Below are 20670 nucleotides of genomic sequence, written 5' to 3'. Positions count from 1 at the left end.
GTACATATTAAAAGTCTTATGTCCATTTTTAAGTTTTTAAAGTATACTTCCCTACACCATCTATAATTCATTATAAATTTGATCGTTGTACTTGGACATTGTGGCAGGTTGGTGCATTAATTATCTAGATTGTACATGCAAAGTTCCTTCAAATAGTATTTCCTGGATTTTTTCAAAATATTAAAGTCTGTACAGTATGTGCTGGCAATTCTGAGCACAGGTAACATCTCCTTTGGTCTTAAGTTATGCTTAAGCTTTTTGGTCTTCAGATATGCTGTCTGCATGTTATATTTTTAATATAGATGTTTAAGATGCATCTATTTCAGTCAAGACTGTCAACCAGTAGTGATGAGCAAACCGCACGGTGATACCTTTCCCTCAAGTTGAGAGAAATGCATTGAAGACAATGGGAAAGGACTAACTGAACTAGACTTGACTGGATTATAATGGTGCAGTCATCTTTAAAGTGTCTCTAAAGGTCTAGGGAAACATCTGCCAACTATACGGGACTGATTATTATGGCCGGAGTTGTGTGGCAGCAGTGCCAACCACTGCACCACCGTGTCTCTGCAAGATCAACAAAGAAAGAATGCAGCCAGAGATGCACAGTCATATATTTCGTCAAAATAAAGTGGAAATTCCAAAATCGTAGTCAATAGTCATAAAATAAATATGTAGGTATTTGAAGGCAGAACATTCAGATTGGCGTGTCATGATTGAAGCTGCATGCTGGCTCGTTCTATTTTTTGAAGTTGCGTTGAAGGCTATCCAAACTGCGCTGATGCTTTGCACTTTTTCTTCTATCAAAAAGGCTGAAACGTCTTGTAAATAGTACTTTCCTTGTTGTTATTATTTTATAGAGTTATGGGGAGGGTGTCATGCTCCTTCAAAGTTTATGTCCACATGGCTAATTATGCATGTTTAGGGCACTCGCCTCCTTCTCTTATACTGACAGGGAACTCTAAGATCAACCTGTACATTTGGCAACAAGTGAGAACTCGTTTTGTTTATGCTCTGTATGTTTCATAAAATTAAAATTGAGAACCTGCATTATTTATTCTGTTTTACCACTAAGTAAGTCCCACAGAGTCTGTAATGCAGATGATTAGCATTCTATACCTCAGGGACTGTCCCATCCAATGTTGGCTGTTATAGTCTGGGAGATGTTGCCCTGGCCTTGCAAAGTATTATGGGGTGCTAGGGAAAAATCTTCTTCAAACTCGGCTGAATTATCAGTAAATAATTCAACGAACAAAGGCCAACGTGAACGCAGCAAATTCAGTGAGAATAACACTTTGGCGAAATTCGCTGATCAACACTATCAACCAGCCATGTTGTCCTTAAATTCTTGAAAGGCAGTTTGTTTTTTTTATGAATGTGCTTTTTTATTTTTTTTTTTTTAAGTTATGTACTGTATTTTATAGCAGGCTGCATAAAATATTTAGACAAAATGGTATTAGCTTTACTTATTCACTGATTTCATTAGCAGTCTGACACTAAATTGTTGACTCTTGTAATGCTAACAGGTTTGTACATTTTTTGGAGGGTTTTTGCTTTAATGTAAATATTTATATTTGCAACGTAGAATAAATTTGGCTGTATGCAAATGTTCACGTTAAAGTATTTTGCTGAGGGTCTTTTGAAGGTTAGGACAGATTACATTTTTAAAATAAGGGAAAGATCTTCAAAAGACATTTTAAAATGACACAAAGTGCCTTTTCTTTTTCATCATCTCTTTTACACATTAGGACCTCTCTCTGTCTGTCTCGCTCGCTTTTTCTTTCTCTTTCTTTTTCTAAGTTAGCTGTCACAATCTCTGATTCCTTTCAGATGGATGTAGTGAATGCTTTCCAGAGTGGAAGTTCCTTTCAGGGAGCTCTAAGGCGGCAACCTTCCATCGCCAGCCAACATCATGATGTAACAAATATTTCTAGCCCTACACATGTAGTGTTTTCTACTTCTACTGCCACCACTGCTTCTACTACTGTGGGGTGTGAGTGTGTGTTTCTTAGTGCATGAAATTAACATTTCCTGATTCACTCGCCTAACTATTCTCATTCTTTCCCAAATTGATGTTTATAACGGAGAAAAACATCTTTCATAAGGCTTATATGTTTTTATTTCTTAAAGGTGGTTTAAGTCTTCAAGAGTTTAACCCTGAATTTTTTAGAAGGACTAGAAAATTTTGGGAGCAGATATGTGCTGGCTGTATGTGCATTTAGCTTTTGTGCTTTTCAGTTCTGTTATGGGGTGGGGGGGGTTGATAGTTAATTACACTATACTGAAAATAGTAATTCAGTGTAAATATTTTGAGTATATGCCCATGTTCACAAAAAATGTGTGGCACATATTTTTTTTCTAATTGATCCCTTAAACTGTTTTCCTTTCTGTCTAGCACAGACTCATTAATCATCTTTGTTTTTGTTTACTTTGGATGTATTCAGATTAAAGTGTGCACTGTTGTACTGTAAAAGTTTAAAATTGGAATTAATGTTTTTTTTCAGGATATAGGTTGAATAAAAATTACAGTAAAGACTAAAGGCAGAAAATAAATTTAAATGCTAGTTTATAGCTCAGGTGGGGACAAAATTAAGTATTAAATGCAAGCTATTGAATTTAATTACTTTGTGTTCAAGTAAAAATATTGTGAAGTTTTTGCTGAAAAACTGATGAGAGCTTTTTGTGGTTTACAGCAGTAGTTTGGGGGCATTTCCTATCAGGGCAGAATAACACAGTGATTTGATGCTGCATTAATCTGTTTGAATATTTGATTATGTTCCTTGTATAGTATACACCACAATTAGTATTCCCCATCTGAACACAGAAATATATCTTACATATTTACATTATTTATATTAACATTTCATAGAAATTAAAATGCATTAAATATATACTTAACATAGAAATGTACAGTGTGTAATTAATACCTGTAAAATATGTAAATTAAGCAACATTGCTTAAATCAAGGTTGTCAAAAATATGTACATCCTTGGTTAAATTCTGCAAATGTAATATTTCATTAAGTAGTGTGTCAACCATTACCTTTTAGTACTCTATTAATCCTTCTTGGCATTAAGTGTACATGTTCATGGCATTTTGTTCACATCTATCCTGTACAAGTTCTGGAGGATGATCTAAAATATTGCCTGATGAATCAAGGTGATCTAAAATATTGCCTGATGAATCAAGGTGTGGAGTATGAAGCCCCTAAGGAGATATGAGCAAAAAAAAAAAAAAAAAACTTTTTAACATTTTATGCTTTCTCCTATAAACGAAAAATTAGTTTGTTTCATGCCACTTCATGGGTTCTGTAGTTGAGAGAAGGCAGTATTTTTTTTTTTTCTTTCAAGATTTTGCAATGTATCGGAGTTTCTAATGCCATCAACGTATAGTTCTCCTACATCTTCACATGCATACATTTCATGTAAAAACAAATATTGGCATTTTATTCTGCAGTTATATTAGGGTGTACTAATTTTTGCACATGGCCTTTTATCATTTTGTTAAACATTATTTCCTGATTTGTTGTTGACATGTTTCATTGGAAACTGAAACCAGGTTACTGTCATATTACAAGTAAACGTTTGAGGTTCCGATATGATGGTAAACACAGCTGAATATTTTAGCTTTCACAGGGGTGGTACTTATTTATGCTGTATACTGTTCATCTAAACACATGAAAAAGGCATGGCTGTCAAGAAATCAGCTAAAATATTAAATATTTGCTTTTCAGTAACACCAAGTCTAGCTCTGTCTTTTCACTTTTGGCCCTTGGAGTTGTTCCAGACGCCTGTTATGCAGTAATCAAAATAAATTCCTCAAAAAATGTCAAATTAGTCAGCCAGTCAATCTGGAAAGGATGACTAGGACATTTTAGCTTTAGATAAGCCCCTGATTATCCACTGTGTCACATATTGTCTTAGGTTTGCACCCATCACCTAATTAACAATTCTTCCGCAATAATCTGTCTAAAAAAATAAAGCTCAGCCTTTTCTTTAAAGATGTAATGAACCCTAGAACTTTTATTTTGGGATCTTTAGGCCTGACTGTTTATGTGGTTTAGACTCCATCAGTAACTCACAAAATAGTAATTGTTAGAGTAGTAATGAATACATTTGCTTAAAAAGTTCTAGACCACAATTAAATTGACAGATGAGTCAAAAGTAGAACATTTTGGCCAACATGGATACTTTTTTTTAAATCTAGGGGGAAAATACTACCAGTTACGCAGCATGGTGACAGAGTCATGATTTGGAGATTCATTGCCACATCATGTACTGGAAAACTGTCTGTCACTGAAGTAACCATAATCATATTTTATATCCGTCTTCATTAAAATAATGCAAATATTCTGTGAGAGCTAAAACTGAATCACAGGCAAGTCTTGCATTAAGGTGATTGCCTATGAAGCATAAGCCAGTCTATATTAGAATGGTTGAAGTGATTTACAGTTCTGGACCCATTCCAAAAGTAAACCCAATGACATGTTGAGAGAGGATTTAAAACACAGTTGAACCTTTTCTGCAAGGAACAGTAAGCCCAATTTTCTTGATCTCTATAAGACTGATTATTAATTACAGGACCTTTCTGGTTGCACTTACTACTGCTAAAGGTGTCCTAACCACTTAATTGTATTTGAGGGGGGAACAATATTTCTAAAATGTATGCATATATAAATGTATCTTTCTTTTATGAGTAATAATAATAACAATACATATTCCCATTATTGAAGGTTTTAATATATTTTTTCCTAGTAGGATGAACTGGAGCGTAATTTTATTTACTTGCATTCTATGAGTGAATCTTCCATTTCTTTTAAAGTTAGTTAATTATTTTCATTGTGAAATATTCACTAGTTGATAAATTATTGGATTTCTTCTTAGCTGGTTAGCTTAAGTAACAAACTCTGATTTAAGATTTAACTATAGTAATTTATGAAATCTATAATTTCATCTTTTAGGAAGATTGCTACTCTCGCGTTTGTCTTTTATGACGTACTTCTCATAGATGAAAATAACTGGGTTGGTTTGAAAAGCTCTTTGTAGTACTCAGGATGAGTAAAACCAAATTAAAATTAACTCCTGGTTTGATTTGTACAAAGAGTTTTTTAAAAAAATAGGAAGGGCACTCCTTAAGGGGCATTTTTCTGTGTGCTTTGAATCCTTTTAAATTAGCTTTTATGTTTTGGTTTTGTTCTCCCACTGCATCAGCATCCTTAATTCTGTTGTCACCAGAAATTCTGTAGTTTAAGATCAATATTATAGAGAATGTCGACACAAAAGAGATGTCAATTATACTTTTTTTTTTTTTTTTAATGGTGATACTATACCAGTAGTTTAGTGTGGTGCATTTCTCAAAAAAGGTGAATCTTTGAAACAAGCACATTTACAATGCATTATATAATGCACAATTTATCATTTGGTGCATTTCTCAAACATTCCTTAATTGGCTCCTTTAAAAGGAAGTATAAAGTGCTTCTTTAACTCTGGCCCTGAAGTTGCCTACAAAAGGTATAAGGCAATTGAAATAATATCGACTGACAATACGTTCATATTATGTTAACCTGTTTGGCCCTTAAGTGAGATTAAATAATTTTTTAAAATGTAAATGACAATTTACAGTAATTATCACAAAACACACAGTTTGGCACAAAATATAGCTATTGCTTCTAAGAATGAAAAAAGACCCCTTTCTAAACAACAATAATAATGTTATTGTTTTAATAAAAGACCTGGCACATTTTCCAAACAAAAATGGGATGAGACAGTGAACAGAAGAGGTGCCACCACATCACAACTTAACTTTGGTATCCTTAAGACACACAGACACCACCTAGACATTCTAAAGGCAATGTGTAAATTAATTGTTGCATAAATACATATAATCTGTAATTTTCTTAAGTGAAGATGAAGTTAATACATTTATGCATTAAAAACTCAACTTCTTGCCTTCTCACACTTGGCCCAGGTGCTGATGGCATTATGGGTACTCCCAGGCAACTTGTCCATTATATCCATGAAAATGTCTTGGTCTTTGCAAGTCACTTATGTTCAACCCAACCAATTAACCTAAAACATGTAAGCGCATGGTTCATTCTGGTGGTTGAAGACATGTATTTCTAGCATTTTTGTCTAAATAATATAATCCTACAAGTGCAAATATTAATTTTCTAAATGGTAAAAGAATTGTCGCAGCATGATTTTGGTCTTCTGCAGTTGGTGCAATAAGTAGCCAATTTGAAAAGCACCATGCAATTGATAAATGGATCAAAGAACATGTACGTTATGAAGGATTTTAAAATGGAGTTTACAATGTTAGTGTTAGAATGCTTTTGTGAATGTGCTTCTGCTTAGTTAGCCTACCAAATACATTGTGGACACATGCGCAGCTGATAAGACGTTTATTCCAAATTGGATAATTAGGAACACCTTTTTGTCTGATTGGACTGTGGTGGCAAGTTTTAAGTTTTTCTGGTAAATTGGACTGAGTTAAAGTTTATAAATCTCACCTGCACTAACCAAAAAAGCAAATAGGACATTGTTCTGTGTATTTGAAAAGTACCTTTAATCAAATACTTTGTCATTAGATATTCAATTGTTTGTGTGTCTGTTTCCTCTAAAGTTAATATAGTCACATTGTTATGATTAATTACCCTTTGTTAGTTTTTTCATTTAGACAGGTATGGAATATACATGTACAGTGGAACCTCGGTTTGCGAGCATAATTCGTTCCCGGAAACGTGCTTGTAGTCCAAAGCACTCGTATATCAAAGTGAATTTCCCCATAAGAAATAATGGAAACTCAGATGATTTGTTCCACAACCCAAAACTATTCATATAAAAATGATTAATACAAAATATAAAGTAAAAATACATAAAACAAATTAACCTGCACTTTACCTTTGAAAAGAATCATGGCTGGAGTGAGTGAATTTCTAAACTCTTGTGGGATTGCACCCAACGGGACGACACGCGGAAGAGCGTCCCAAAGCAATCGCAGTCTCCCAGCGCTGTAGCAGTTCGCCGTAAAACCGAATCCAAAAAGATTGCGGACTTGCTATAAGCGCTTGCCGTCGATGGGTGATACAAGGAACAAGGAACATTATAAACGCGCCTGACTGCTGTGTCTGTGTATAGGAGAGCGGCAGATCCCGCTACAATAAATAACCGCGCTGTTGCTATTTCACGTTGAATAAAGCTGGTGTTGCTAAAGTACTGAGACTCCGCTTCGTGTTTTAGGGTGCAAGACGGGGACTTGCACGTCACAGCACACACATACGCGTGCGCACACACACAGTCACAATGCTAATGCTGCAGTAAACAGTATATGCTCGTACAGATGTTGACTATATGAGTGAGGCACGCCGACTCAGACGGAGAATAGGAGACGATTGCCCACAATCCCGCAGCGAGAGAGAGAGAACCGTCAGCTCAGTTGTGATCACATGACGCTCAGCAGACAAAGCGTATACATGCTACTCGTACTGCAAGACCTCGCTCGTTTATCAAGTCAAAATTTATTAAAAATTTTTGCTCGTCTTGCAAAACACTCGTAAACCAAATTACTCGCAAACCGAGGTTCCACTGTACTTGTTAATGCAAAGTCCCATCACTTATTCTAGAGATGACTGCACCATTTTTCATTGTGCTACAGTACCTGCCTTGAAGTTGGTGAATGTGTATACAAAAGAAACCATAATAGTTTTTGTCTTGTTGACTTAGAATTTATGGACATTAAGGTACTGTGCTTAATATAACAGTCCATAATGTAACAGTGTTTCTAAAGAGTAAATTCACCCTATCTGCCAACTTGCTTACTTTAAATCTTGCAAATAACAGTGTCAACATCAAAAATGTATCAAATCTAAAATGTTTAACATTTCCATTTTTGGTTGGGGTTTGAGTGTTATCCACAATAGTCATGTTCTCTAATATTTATTGAACGTTTCTCCATGCAGTTTCCTTCAAATTTTCATTTCTTAATATGTAGAAGAGTAACACCAGATAATTTGTCAAAACTTGAGCATTTTTGTGAACAGTTTCGCACACCAGTGAGATTGAATGACTTGATGGTCTCAAAGTCAAGTCCGCTAACAATCTGATGGGACAACCTATTGAAGTAGCAACCCATCATGTTTAGAGATCTTTTAAATACTGTATTCTGTAAGTATTCATGAGCTAACACTGAAAAAATAGAGCATTGATGCATTATCATATTTTTACATTGCAAACTTTATTTTAGTCCTTCATAAAGTGATTTGGATTTTTTGTCTCTGATAGCGGAGGTGCGATATAGTCCAATTAATGTCCATAACACTTGGCTGGGGTGCTTGTCAAGTCATATAGAAACTGTAAGTTATTTCTGTGTTCCTGGTCATGAAAATGACTGTTGCCACACTACTATGATTTTTGTGATAGCTATGCTACAGCATATCGATTACAACTTTGAATCCATAATGTTACTTTTGATGATGGAGTTAATTTTGCAAAGAAATAACTGTTGGTGCTTGCAGTAAACAAATCACACAGCTCATATTTCCAAGCCAGACTCTTCAGATTCAATAGCTAAACAGCTTTCATCTTTACACAAAACAAGCATTGTTTTAACAAAATAGAATTCTGCACTTTGCTTTTTGCCTTAGTCATGAATATAGGTGATTCTTTTTCTTTCAAATTTAAAGTACAGATGGCAGTTAATCTATAAGAAGTGGCTCAAGCTCTATATACCCCAGAATACCTTCATTAAATTTTTAAAGACAAAAAAATAAAATCACTGTCATTGATAAATTGTTTACTAAACACTATGATGATGTAGTGGATATTTCTAACATCTGTCTTTGAAGGATGAATATCACTGTTTCCTTTTTTTCTTCAAACTCATATAGGGGATAGGTCAAAGTTTTGGATCTTTGTCTAAATACCTTAGTTATGTTATCTCATATCAGGAGCTTCATTACCAACCAGCTTATAGAAATAGGTGTAGTCCTTAGATGTTTTTTCCCCCCACAGAGTTGCAGGAAGATATTCACAGCTGGTTTTGTGGGTCTTTCAAATTTAGTGCAGTGAGCACTATAGGAGTTTCACAGCAACAATCTGATGTCTTGTCAAAGCATTTATGGACTAAGATCTGCATACACTTTTTCCCCATTTGTGACAGACTCTAACAAAACATACTTTTTTTTGTTTGTTTGCTTTGAAAGCCTAGGCTTATTTGACACAAACATCTGCTTTAAATGGAAATATGAACATATTTGACAAAATGACTCTCCATAAGTGACAATGCTTAAGTGTTATTTTACTAATAATTTTGAGAGCTCCTGGATTTTACAGAAAACTATTGAGAGCAGAAATTTATTAATACAAACCAAAACTTTGATTTCACATTCTGTATGCCAAGTTTAACTCTTTGCTCACAAATCTTGATTTTTTTGTAAAACTAATAGTGATAATAGCGCAGAGCAGGGCTTTTTGTATAGAAAATAAATGTATGTATAATGAGATATATATATATATATATATGTGTAATACACACGGGTTATGTTCATAAACTCAACATTGCTCTGTGGCGGTTACCCAAATGATGTACTGGCAATTCTGTGTTTTCATTCCACCTGACATTCCTGTCATTGGTTTTGTTTTTCCTCAGACATCCTCTGCTTCAGAGTTGAGTAGAAGAAGGTACAGAAAGAAAGGGTCACTTTGCTGTGTTAACATTGTTATGTAATCTCTTAGAACACTACATTACCAATGAACATATACCATGTAGTACCTTAAATATATTTTAAAGGAAATTTAGGTCCCTAGAAAGACTGTTCATGCCCTGTACTGCCCACAAAAGCAGATGTATGTGCCATAGTAAGAAGTTAAAGCAATATTGGTTTGCTGTACAATTTTCATTTGGGATCTTTTGAAGGTTTCCAGCTTTCCTGGAATAGTTAATTTTTTATAGTTTTGCAGTGCATTTAATAAATGATGGATCGTACAAGTTTGCAATATTCAAGACGGATACATTACTTTGTATCCGTTCCAAGAGGAATAGATCATTTTGGCAAAAAATGCCTAATTTGCTGATTACTGATCAGTTTCATCCACTTTCTGTTCATATTACTTCCTGCTTGATGGCCATTATTTTAACGCTCTTTAAGAATGTGCTGTTATAATCGAAGTCTGTCTAGTTTAATGTGTCCTTAATTTTCCTAAAATATGAGCACCTGCTAAATATTTTTTATCTTGTCTTTTTCTAGTTCTGCAGTGTACCGTACGTTGTGTTATTTGACCGTCGGCATGGGACATCAGGTGGCTGACTTCCATGAGCTGTTAGTAGTTATTTTTGGGTGACCCAATTTTGTAAATGTATGTGGTGTTAAACTTTTAGGGGGAAAAAAAAACAAATTAGCATTAACAATTTCATAAAATTTGGTAAGGTTGGGATCTTTAATACATTTTAAACTTTTTTCGGTATAAATTTAGTTGATAATTCAGTGTTTTGACTAGAGAGTTGCAGTATTCTATCACAGGTGAATGAGATCCCAACAAAAGCTCAGTTTCAGTTTATACCTCAAAACTTAAAAAAAAAAAAAAAAAGTAAATAAATTCTAGATTGTGGATCTGGATTGTGTTTAAGCAAAATAAATCAAATTTTGACCATAACCTAGATCCACTTGGCATTTTGGATATTTCTGAACACCAGAAGTCTAAACTTCAAGTCCTGACCTTCAATTTTCAAGTCATGTCTCAAGTTATGATGATTACATTGAAGAAAGGCAAGTCACAGGATTTAATGAAGCAAGTCAAGTCTGAGTTGAGGATACTTGAGTAAAGTGCTTACATTTTCGTCACAATCAGCAATTGATCTAATTATAATACATGCCATATACTAGAAAACAATTCTTACTAAGAAATAACTGGTATGTAAAGTAATTGTTTCACTTTGAAGAAACTTGCATATATGCTATTTTTCAGTTTTCTCATAAATGTAGTGTCTAATACAGTATTTAAAGAAAATAAATTTTGAAAGGCTATTTGAAAAGCTGTCTCACTTTAGAGTATCCATCCAATTCCCAAACATTCTATATCCCAAATAACTTCCGTGGGCAAGCAGAGGAGACAGGGCCTGAACAATCCTTCAACAAGGAGCTAGTCCATCGCGGGGTGAACACAACTCACATGGGCCAATTTAGCATAAGCAATCTTCCTAACCTGCATGTCTTAACTGAAGAACTAAACTGGAACAACAGGAGGAAACCCTGACAGACATGGGGAGAACATGCAAACTCCCATGTAGGAAGGACCTGGAATGTGAACTCCAGCTATCATATTGCAATGTGCTGCCCACTTCAGAGTGTACATAATGAACTCATAATTATGCATATTTACCTAAATATTTTAGCAATCTTCCATTATGTAGAATACATTATACTTACAGAAAATTAAGTTTTATCACTTACTTGTGAAAATGTGCCTGCATTATAACCCCTCCATGATTTAACATCCATTCAGCAAGTTAACAGATGCAGGCACTGCCAGTATTCTCACTGCCTCTTTGATCATTGAAGGAGAGCCAGTTAGACTGTTGTGACCATCACATATCCAGGTAAAGCACTGCAGCATTCAGCTTTTTTGCTTTTTATAGTACGTTGCAGATAGCTCTGATTCACCACTACCTTCACTTCAGTATATAGACTGAATAAAACCTTCTAACATGCCTACTGTAGAATTTACCATATACCCTTTTCAATGTTTTGTTGTTTTTTCTCTTCTTCCATGAAAGAAATCAAAGTTACCATGTTAAAATGAAACTGCGTGGAGGTCTTCAGTGCAAGCTCACCACACTGGCATGCAGCTAATGAATTAGAGGTTAAGTAATCTTAGCTTTAATATCACTTAGTTTACGCTACATATCTATCCATGCTAGTCATCTAAACATTATCTAATTCATGTGAAACAAACTGTAAATGTCTCAGCCCTTCTAAACAAATTTCACAGCTACGAACTACATACAGGGCTTTGACATTGGCCATAGTGTGAGTGTTTTGCACGTTGCTTGGGGAATATCACTTACAGGACTTCACTTACTGTATTTTGTGGCATTGTGTGGATCAGGGGTAGAGAGGGGCACCGCGAAACAGGCTCAACGAAGTTCACATGCAGCTGAAGAGACGGGGTGGTTCTGTGGCTGAAGTGGTACATTCGTTGGAACAGTGACTCATCAGTCACAGTATTTTGGGTCAACTCTCTAAGAGTAACTGTCTTTCTGAATCTTCAAATGCCAAAGTTTAAAACTGATGTTGTGTCAGTGATTTTTGACCCTCAGATCTTGCCGATAGCCATTCCATTATTTACAGTATAATCTGCAGTAATTGAAAATATTAAAACTTGATAATCCCCGCTGCCGATTCCTCCATTGCTGTTGCACTCCATCATGCTGATTTAGTCTTGATGATTTTTGAAGGTGTGCAGTGCTAAGTGTATATTAATAGAATGGAAATAAAAATAATGCAGTTTGAAAAATAACTGCTGCTATAATGTGAGACTTTTTAAGTTGTTTATCTTAAGTGTGAGTTAAGTTTCAAGTCGTCATTGTCAAGCAAGTCACAAGTCAGAAAAATTAAGACTTCATGTGACTAGAGTTGTCCATTTCTGCTGTTCACTGCTTTCCTGTAGTTAAGCAAATAAACCTTATCATACCTATTTAATCCAATATACTGTATGTAACATAGTGAAGGCCTGCCCCAGTGGCTTCAAAGAGAAGGCAGAAAACATCTCTGCTAGACAGGGTGCCAGTCCATCTCAGGGTCTACTCCTTGTACTTGCACACATTTCCACCAGTATACTTAAGGTTTATTTCAGTCCACACTCATCACATAGGTTTTATTTATTATATTGTGTATTTTAATCCATCTAATTTATTGATGTCTGCCGAATTAGTACATTTATTTGTTTTTTCCATTTTTCCTAAAGCATTCATGTAAATGAAGATGAAGCAGTGCTTACCTGAATGATCGTTGGAGTCTCAGATGTGTCATCCTATTAATGTTACCCAAAGAATGTTATTCTAAGGAGGGAAGGGGAAAAATTATGTAATCTAAGACTATTCTGATGGATCTTCTAAGTAAATTGAAGAGAACCTTGCCTTGAACAGATATACTGGTACACAGTTCTGGAGCCAGGTGATTGATTGACCTTCATAGCCTGTTGGGCTAAACACATAAAAGCTGTATGGAGATGCCATATGGTCTTCTAGTCATCAATCACCGGTGCAATTCCATGTTGGGTGACAGGCAAGATTGAGAAGGACCTTTATGTATTGGACATTGGTAGTTGAAGCTGGCTCTTGGAAAATGGAACATAACCTCTGTGGCAGAAAAGGATGCAGGATTAGTGCTGCATGTTGAAAAGCAGCAGTAAGATATAGTCAGATTCATTTCTGTGCATGACATTGACTATGAAGACTAATATCCTGAGAGAGAGACCATTCTGCCCTGAAGCTGCCTTACAGCAAGGGACCCCCACAATCCTAGGATATTCTCAAGTCTCTGGCAGAGCGCCATACAGTTAAATTTCTTCCAGTGTATAAAAGTGATTCCTTAATGAGTCATGTTATGGGTGAGAGGCAATCATTAACTGATTGCATGTATACACTAAACTTTTTAGATATATTCAACACTAACATAGGGAATGAAAGCATTGGATATTCCTGAAATTCAGAAGCAGTGTAAAATTAAAAAGATATCTGCAGTGGATAAATAAGGAGCTAAAAAATGTTCAAGACAAAAATATGTGGCTCTAATCCAGAGTCTTGTAAGAACAACTATGACAAAGTTTATTAAGAATGTTAAAAAGCAGTCAGAGAAATATTGCAGGAAAGGTCAAATATGACCCCAAGAAGACGATCTGATCAAAGTAGTACTATGGACATTTTGGTCTCCACATTACAAAAGTAAGACATAGCAGCACTAGAGAAAGTCCAGGGAAGAGTGACTGAGGTATGAAGGAAGATTGAAGAAGATTAACCTTTATGAATATGGAGAGTAATAGGTCACATAATTGAAGTCTTTATAAAGGGAACTAGTACAGTGGATCCTAGCTATTACATTAAAATGTTTGGACAAGAACATATCACACTAACATTACAAAGTCTTTCTTCACAGAGAACATCCATCCATTATCCAACTAGCTATGTCCTAACTACAGGGTCACGGGGGGTCTGCTGGAGCCAATCCCAGCCAACACAGGGTGCGAGGCAGAAAACAAACCCCGGGCAGGGTACCAGCCCACCGCAGACAAAGAATATAGACTTATGAAATAAGCTACTAAGTAGTGTCTTAGAAAGTAAATCTTTAAGGACTTTCAAAATTGAATCAATATTGTTTTGGAGAAATTAGGTGAATATGATTGGCAAGCTTATTGGACTGAGAATGGTCCTCTCCTGTCCAAATAGTTATAATGACATTAATGTGCTTTTATTTAACACATTTATTCACTGTTGCATGGAATATGGGGACAATGCCTTTGGAGCAACAGACTGGTACTCCTAAAATTTTCTTTTTAAATGGGGGCAAGGGAGTTCCAATTACCACATGATTATATTTCTTAGTGTCCTTGAAAGTCTTTTCTAGGATATGAAAACAAACTCTATCCTGTTAATTATTGGCAATTTGTTAGGACCTTGGAGTAGAACTATTTCTCAAATCTAAACAAGCAAGTTAAAGTGGTTCAGGAATGTAGTTGGGATGGACCCACAGGAGATTTATATTCTTGATTGTCTTGGAGAAAGTTGCTGAGGATAGGGAAGTGTGGTCAGTGGAGTTCAGCATATTCCCACGACCCTCACCAGAAAAAGCAAAAAAGAGGAAATTGTCTTTTTTTTATTATTTTTAATATTTTGTTTTCTTTTAGGTCATCACTGAATATGCAAGTGTCTAAATTTTTACTCTTGAGTGTAGTGCTGCTGTCTCCCATCCCAAACCCCAACCCCTCAAAACTTTTTTGCAGGTGCAGCAACATCTAAAATTGTTTTATTAACAGAATGCAAGTATTTTAATATACTGGGTGAATTGTGTTGTGGGAATGAAAGCCTGCCTACTTCTAAAACTTGGAAAGGGTAATCGGTTTGCATGTGTAATATACATTAAAATGAATGTTTTGGATAATTCATTGAGTTTCTTTAATTTCTATTGAGTCGATCATGGGCTATACTCAAAAGTTTACATCTGCTGAGAAGGTAGTAATGCTTTGCATGATTTATAGTTTACGTTCATTGTGTTGTAGAGTGAAGACATGCTTGGCTTCTTAAATTTTATTTTCCTCCATTTTCAGTGACTGACCTAACCCTAAGCATGAATATGACATAACCTTATGTGTTAAACATCTTCATTTTGCATTTTGAACTATAACTGTGGGAAGCTGTGTTTAGTCTAAAGTACTTATTTGGAAATAACTGAGGCTATATATTTGTTTTTCATTTTTAAATTTTTTTTTCAACAGTACATTGGTGTTCTCCATATTGTAATGTTATTACTAAACCCTAAATTTTTATTCAAGTTTTTTCCAGTTTTTTCCAAGTTTTCACTGCATTGTGCACGATCTTGAAATTCACTTGTGGTGTTCTACATTTTCTGTGGAAATTATAACTTGCTCCACAGTCTAACCATAAACATTTGACCATCAATTACAGGAGACTTAAAATGTGTGCATATTAACTACATTCTAGATACTGATTAATTTTTTGTTTCTTGCTTTCTTTCCTCTTAACTGCACCTGCGCAGATCCGAGTAGTGAACGCATTCCGGAGTTCCCTGTATGAAGGATTAGAAAAACCAGAATCCAGAAGCTCCATTCATAATTTTATGACCCATCCTGAATTTCGAATAGAAGATTCTGAGCCACACATCCCTTTAATTGATGATACAGATGCTGAAGATGATGCCCCCACGAAGCGCAATTCCTCCTCCCCACGAAGCTGTTCTCCCCCACCTTCACCCAACAAAAACAACAATGCTGTTGACAGTGGAATTCATCTAGCAATTGACATAAGCAAGTCGGCTACCTCTTCATCCCCAGGAAGCCCCCTTCACAGTCTTGAAACCTCCCTTTGATTTGGAAATCCTGGCCAGAAATTTTTGCACACGCAATAATGAAGCAGAGTTGTGTGCTCTTTTTTCTTTTCTTTTTGTAAAGGAGGGATTAGGGCTTGGCAGGAAATGGCAATTTACACTGTGTTACTGTACAGCTGTTTTGGACTGAAACAGAAGTAAGCAATTGTCTAAGGAAGAAAACAAACTTTATAAAAATTGAAGGTGTTTTGCTTAAGTTTTCCATGAAGAACTTCTTTGAATGTTAATTGGGGAGGTAAGGAGGGTTGGGGTTAAGAATGTTAACTCAGTTTAATTGACTTGTGGATGGGGAGCAGAAAAGGAGTATTTCATTGTTAATACTGAATATGTTGTAATAAAAGAAATACTCAAAATGAAGTGTGATTAAGCAGAACTTCTGGTTATTTTTGATTTGTATGGATGCTATTTAAAGTTCTTTTGCCCGCACTCATTTGAAGTCTCTTAATTTTTTTTCTATTGGCTGTTAATATTATGAATTATTTATGTTCTATAAAAATGCAGATCTGTTTACAAGGTTTGTAGATATTCTGTTTTAGATGGAAAGCTTCCTGGCAGAAAATGAAAAATATACACACATGCACACAAATTTCTTTCCAATAATGTTGAATTTTTCAGGGAAAAAACTGTTTCTATTGAAAACTGCACAATTTTGCCTGCAAGGTTTATTTGTGTGTATTTATATATCATAGCAACTACTGATAGCCAAACGGAGAACACTAAGACTTTTATTGCAGTGAACAGAGATGGTGTAATTCATTGGGAATAGGGTAAACACCTTTTTCCCCATTTTATATTTCTATAAATTGACACCTTTCTTGCGCTACAGTTCAAATGTTTTCTGATTTTCTGGAAAACAAATTACTGTGTTTTGGTTGTATTTTTCTAAAATTGCAAAGGTGTGTTATATTTTTTAGCATGGAAAAATATTCAAATATTCATTAAAAAAATATGGGGGTCCTAACAAACCCAGTTCATATTCTTTAGTTCTGAGTGTTTCAGGCCATTTTTTGTTTGGTTGTATATTCCATTGGATAGTCAAATTTAGAGTCAAACTTCTAGATGCAGTACACTTCAGACATAAAAGGTAAGAACTGTTGAGTGTATAATCTCTGATATAGGCGAAAATACTTGCATTTAGAGGTTTCTCCTTATTCATCTTCTCAGGCTTAGAAAGTAAAATCATGACAGTTATCTGTTGTCTGACAAAACAGTTTTGGTTATAATGGTCTGCAAAAGAATCCAGGCTTTTCATCTTCCCTATTGTGAACACTTGTCTTCATTGATAAAAAAAAAAAAAACATAAACAAGGGCTCTCTTGCTTCAGAAAGAAACCAAACTTTGAGGGGGGTAACATGCCCCTTTTGTCTAGATGAAATACTCTCAAACTCTTGAAGCAGTTATTTCTTAAGATTTGTTTTCCTTTGAAAAACTTGAAATAAAATTTTGGAAACTGTAGACAAAATTTGACACATTGCAGTTATACACTGGTATTGCTGCAAGTCGGTACTTATTCTTGGTAATAGTACCTTTTGCTAATGCTAGACATACTACTACGTATTGAATGTATCTTTTTTTTCTTTTTTTTTTTTTCCTCCCTGAAACAAAAACGGATCTGCATCATGGATAACCATCATGTATTGGGAAGAAGCTTAGTGCTAGGATCTTTTAAATATTGAGGGAATGATCGACTTGATTGTGGTTCTACTGGAAAACATTTCTCAGGGTGGTCAGCATATTTTGTCAGTGTGTACACTGGCGTATGGTTGGAAATGTTTTAAATTTCTTAATTGTGCAATAAACAGTTGTATTTTCTTTTATCCACCAACCTCCTCTTCCAAATACAAATTTGCAAAATGTCAAACTGTTTTTAATTTTATCCATTAGGTCAGAATTTGTGTTTTTATTTTTTTTATTCTAATTTAGCAACATAAAGTCCATAATTTCCCCCAGCAGCATCTTCCTATTTATGGGAATGAATGTGTATCCATCTTTATAAGGATTAATTTTTTATCAGAATATTTGGAAAAAAAACTACATAATGTCTGTTTATTTTAAGCTATGTCAATGGTTACTGTGGTTCGATTTACATTTGAAACTTGTCGAGTAATGTGTATGGTTTTTAAAAATAAAAGAAATTAATATTTAGCCTACTGCAGGGTCATGGATTTTGCATTTGCATTATTTCTGTTCCTAAGTTACACAGATAATATGTGAATGTTCACTGATTTAAATCAGTTTGCAGTAGTGAAGTAAGAAAAAAATGAATGGTTGGACAGAAGAATTACCATTGCATGAAAGTACAATGAAGCCTTTATTTTAGTTCCGGATTGAAGGATCTTCTCTCACAGAGTAGTGTTCTGACCACTTTCCCATCCTGATTTTTTTCATAAAACATCAAAATTTCATAGGGACCAAGAAACTGTAGCACAAGTATTACATTTTTACAGCTTGGAGTGCTGCAACGGTAAGTAAATTGATGAGCTGGTGGTGGTTTACAGTGGAGTGAAAGGCTACCACACACAATTGTTTATACTGTAGGTTAATAGTTATGGTTATGGACTTACTTAGTCTCCATAACACTATACAGCTTTGGTTATACAGGTAGTGGTTTTACAATGTTTGAATTCATTTTAAGATTAACATCATTTTATGCATCTGGTTTACCAAAACACTCCTGTAAAACCAGACTAATTAGAAAGTGTTATACGGCCATTTACATTTTTTTAATCAAGGCAATCTTACTGTCTACAGTACATCTGTTGAAGTCGAGGCATTTATTATTTATTTGCTTAGTTTAGGAGTATTTGGTCAGCTATGAAATTAAGGGGGTACTTCCACAAAGTTTAAATACTAGTAAGAAAGGGAGTATGTTGGTTTGCTGTTGACACTCTACGTACAATAAAAACCAAAAAATAAAAAAGCCCTGTGGATACTATTGAGTGGTGATAACTAGAATCAGTGTGGTTATTTTGCTGTGTCCACAAGTCGCTGACCTCTGAACTATAAAGATCCATACACTAACATCAATTCCATTCATTCATTCATTATCCCCCACTTATCCGAGGTCGGGTCGCGGGGGCAGCAGCCTAAGCAGAGAAGCCCAGACCTCCCTCTCCCCGGCCAGCTCCTCTGGGAGGACCCCAAGGCGTTCTAAGGCCAGCCGGGAGATGTAATCCCTCCAGCATGTCCTGGGTCTGGCCCGTGGCCTTCTCCCAGTGGGGCATGCCCAGAACACCCAACCCCAGGGAAGCATCCAGGGGACATCCTAACCAGATGCCCGAACCACCTCAACTGACTCCTCTCAATGCGGAGGAGCAGTGACTCCACTCCGAGTCTCTCCCAGATAACTGAACTCCTCACCCTATCTCTAAGGGAAAGTCCAGACACCCTGTGGAGAAAACTGATTTTGGAGAAAAAGAAAAAAACATTAATTCCAGTTGCTTTCAATTTGCCTTAGGTAATCAATTAAAGGAAATGCACATATATAACCTTGTATGCACATCCACAAAAGCCTGGCAAATTTTTCCGTTTTAGAAAGGCCCATGCTACATAAGGACAGCCATAAAGTGAAAAAATGAGAAATGTTTGCAACACAAAGTATTGTTACACAAATGTTTGTAACACAAAGGGGCCTGAGTTTTTAGTTAGCCAATAAAAGGTGTCATTTTGCTTGACTTTCATTGCAAATGTTATAAAATGTAGACGCCTGTGTGTGTTTGTCATAGTCAACACACAGTAGTATATTTTTTACTTTAATAAAACTAGGTTAAGTAAAAAGTACTGACAAAATAGAACAATTATATAACAAACAATATGTTAAAGCCAATGAAATGTATAACCACTGCACTTAGGATATTGGTCTTCAGAAGTTAGTCAGAAAAGGGATGTAGAAATTGATATTACTAGCCTTGCATTTGGGAAAGCCAGTCATTAGGGGGATTTTTGCTGGTAATCATCTTTCTCACTCAAGATGCCATGCTTTTTCCCCCAAGCATTCAACTCTCTGAATTATAAGACTTTTATTCTTGATTAAAGCAATGCAGACCTGGTTTTAGGAAGAAAGGTAGTTGATTTAGGAAAGTAAAGATTGCAGCACTATACAATTATATTAAAGTTTCAAATAAACACAAAGCAGAAACTAAAGTAGCAATGCCTTGTGTCCTCATTCCCTCTCACCTTGAAAAAGGAAGCCAGTCCTGAATTAAACATACAGGACTTTGTACCCTTCTCTATATCTGATAAGGACCATGGGATGGACTGGCACCCTGTCCAGGGATTGTTCCTACCTTGTACCCCATGTTTGTTGGGATATGCTCCAGCCCACTGTGGCCCTGCGCAGACTTAGAAAAAGGTATGGAATTTGTTGTTTACAAGCTTTTTAAGATTCATTTCTGTTTTTAAGCTGTGTAAGTGATACTGCACTGAAAATCGTAAACTATTGTCTCAGTAATAGAAAGATTTAGATTAATGTATTTCTGTATAGTTTCTACTCTTTTTTTACAACAACTCTGAATCAACATTTATTAAAGCATTCACTATTTTACTGTAGACATTGG

General features: G+C 35.4%; 1 protein-coding gene across 4 annotated transcripts in view; it reads left to right on the top strand.

Moving 5' to 3' along the window:
- atp2b1a (ATPase plasma membrane Ca2+ transporting 1a) overlaps window positions 1-18264 on the top strand; it is a 254802-nt gene extending 236538 nt beyond the window's left edge. Inside the window, exons 21-22 of one of the 4 annotated variants that reach the window (XM_051931431.1) lie at window positions 1831-1917; window positions 15767-18264. In XM_051931431.1, coding sequence (XP_051787391.1) covers window positions 1831-1917; window positions 15767-16096 — 417 coding nt within the window. In that variant the 3' untranslated portion in view covers window positions 16097-18264. Of the gene's footprint in view, window positions 1-1830; window positions 1994-15766 lie in introns of all 4 variants that reach the window. The other 3 variants (XM_051931437.1, XM_051931436.1, XM_028817370.2) reach the window with 3 other exon arrangements.
- The last annotated feature ends 2406 nt before the right edge of the window (window positions 18265-20670 follow it).

This window comes from Erpetoichthys calabaricus, chromosome 1, assembly GCF_900747795.2.
Source record: "Erpetoichthys calabaricus chromosome 1, fErpCal1.3, whole genome shotgun sequence".
In the NCBI taxonomy this organism is placed as follows: Eukaryota; Metazoa; Chordata; class Cladistia; order Polypteriformes; family Polypteridae; genus Erpetoichthys; species Erpetoichthys calabaricus.
This window is presented reverse-complemented; position numbering and strand designations above follow the sequence as displayed.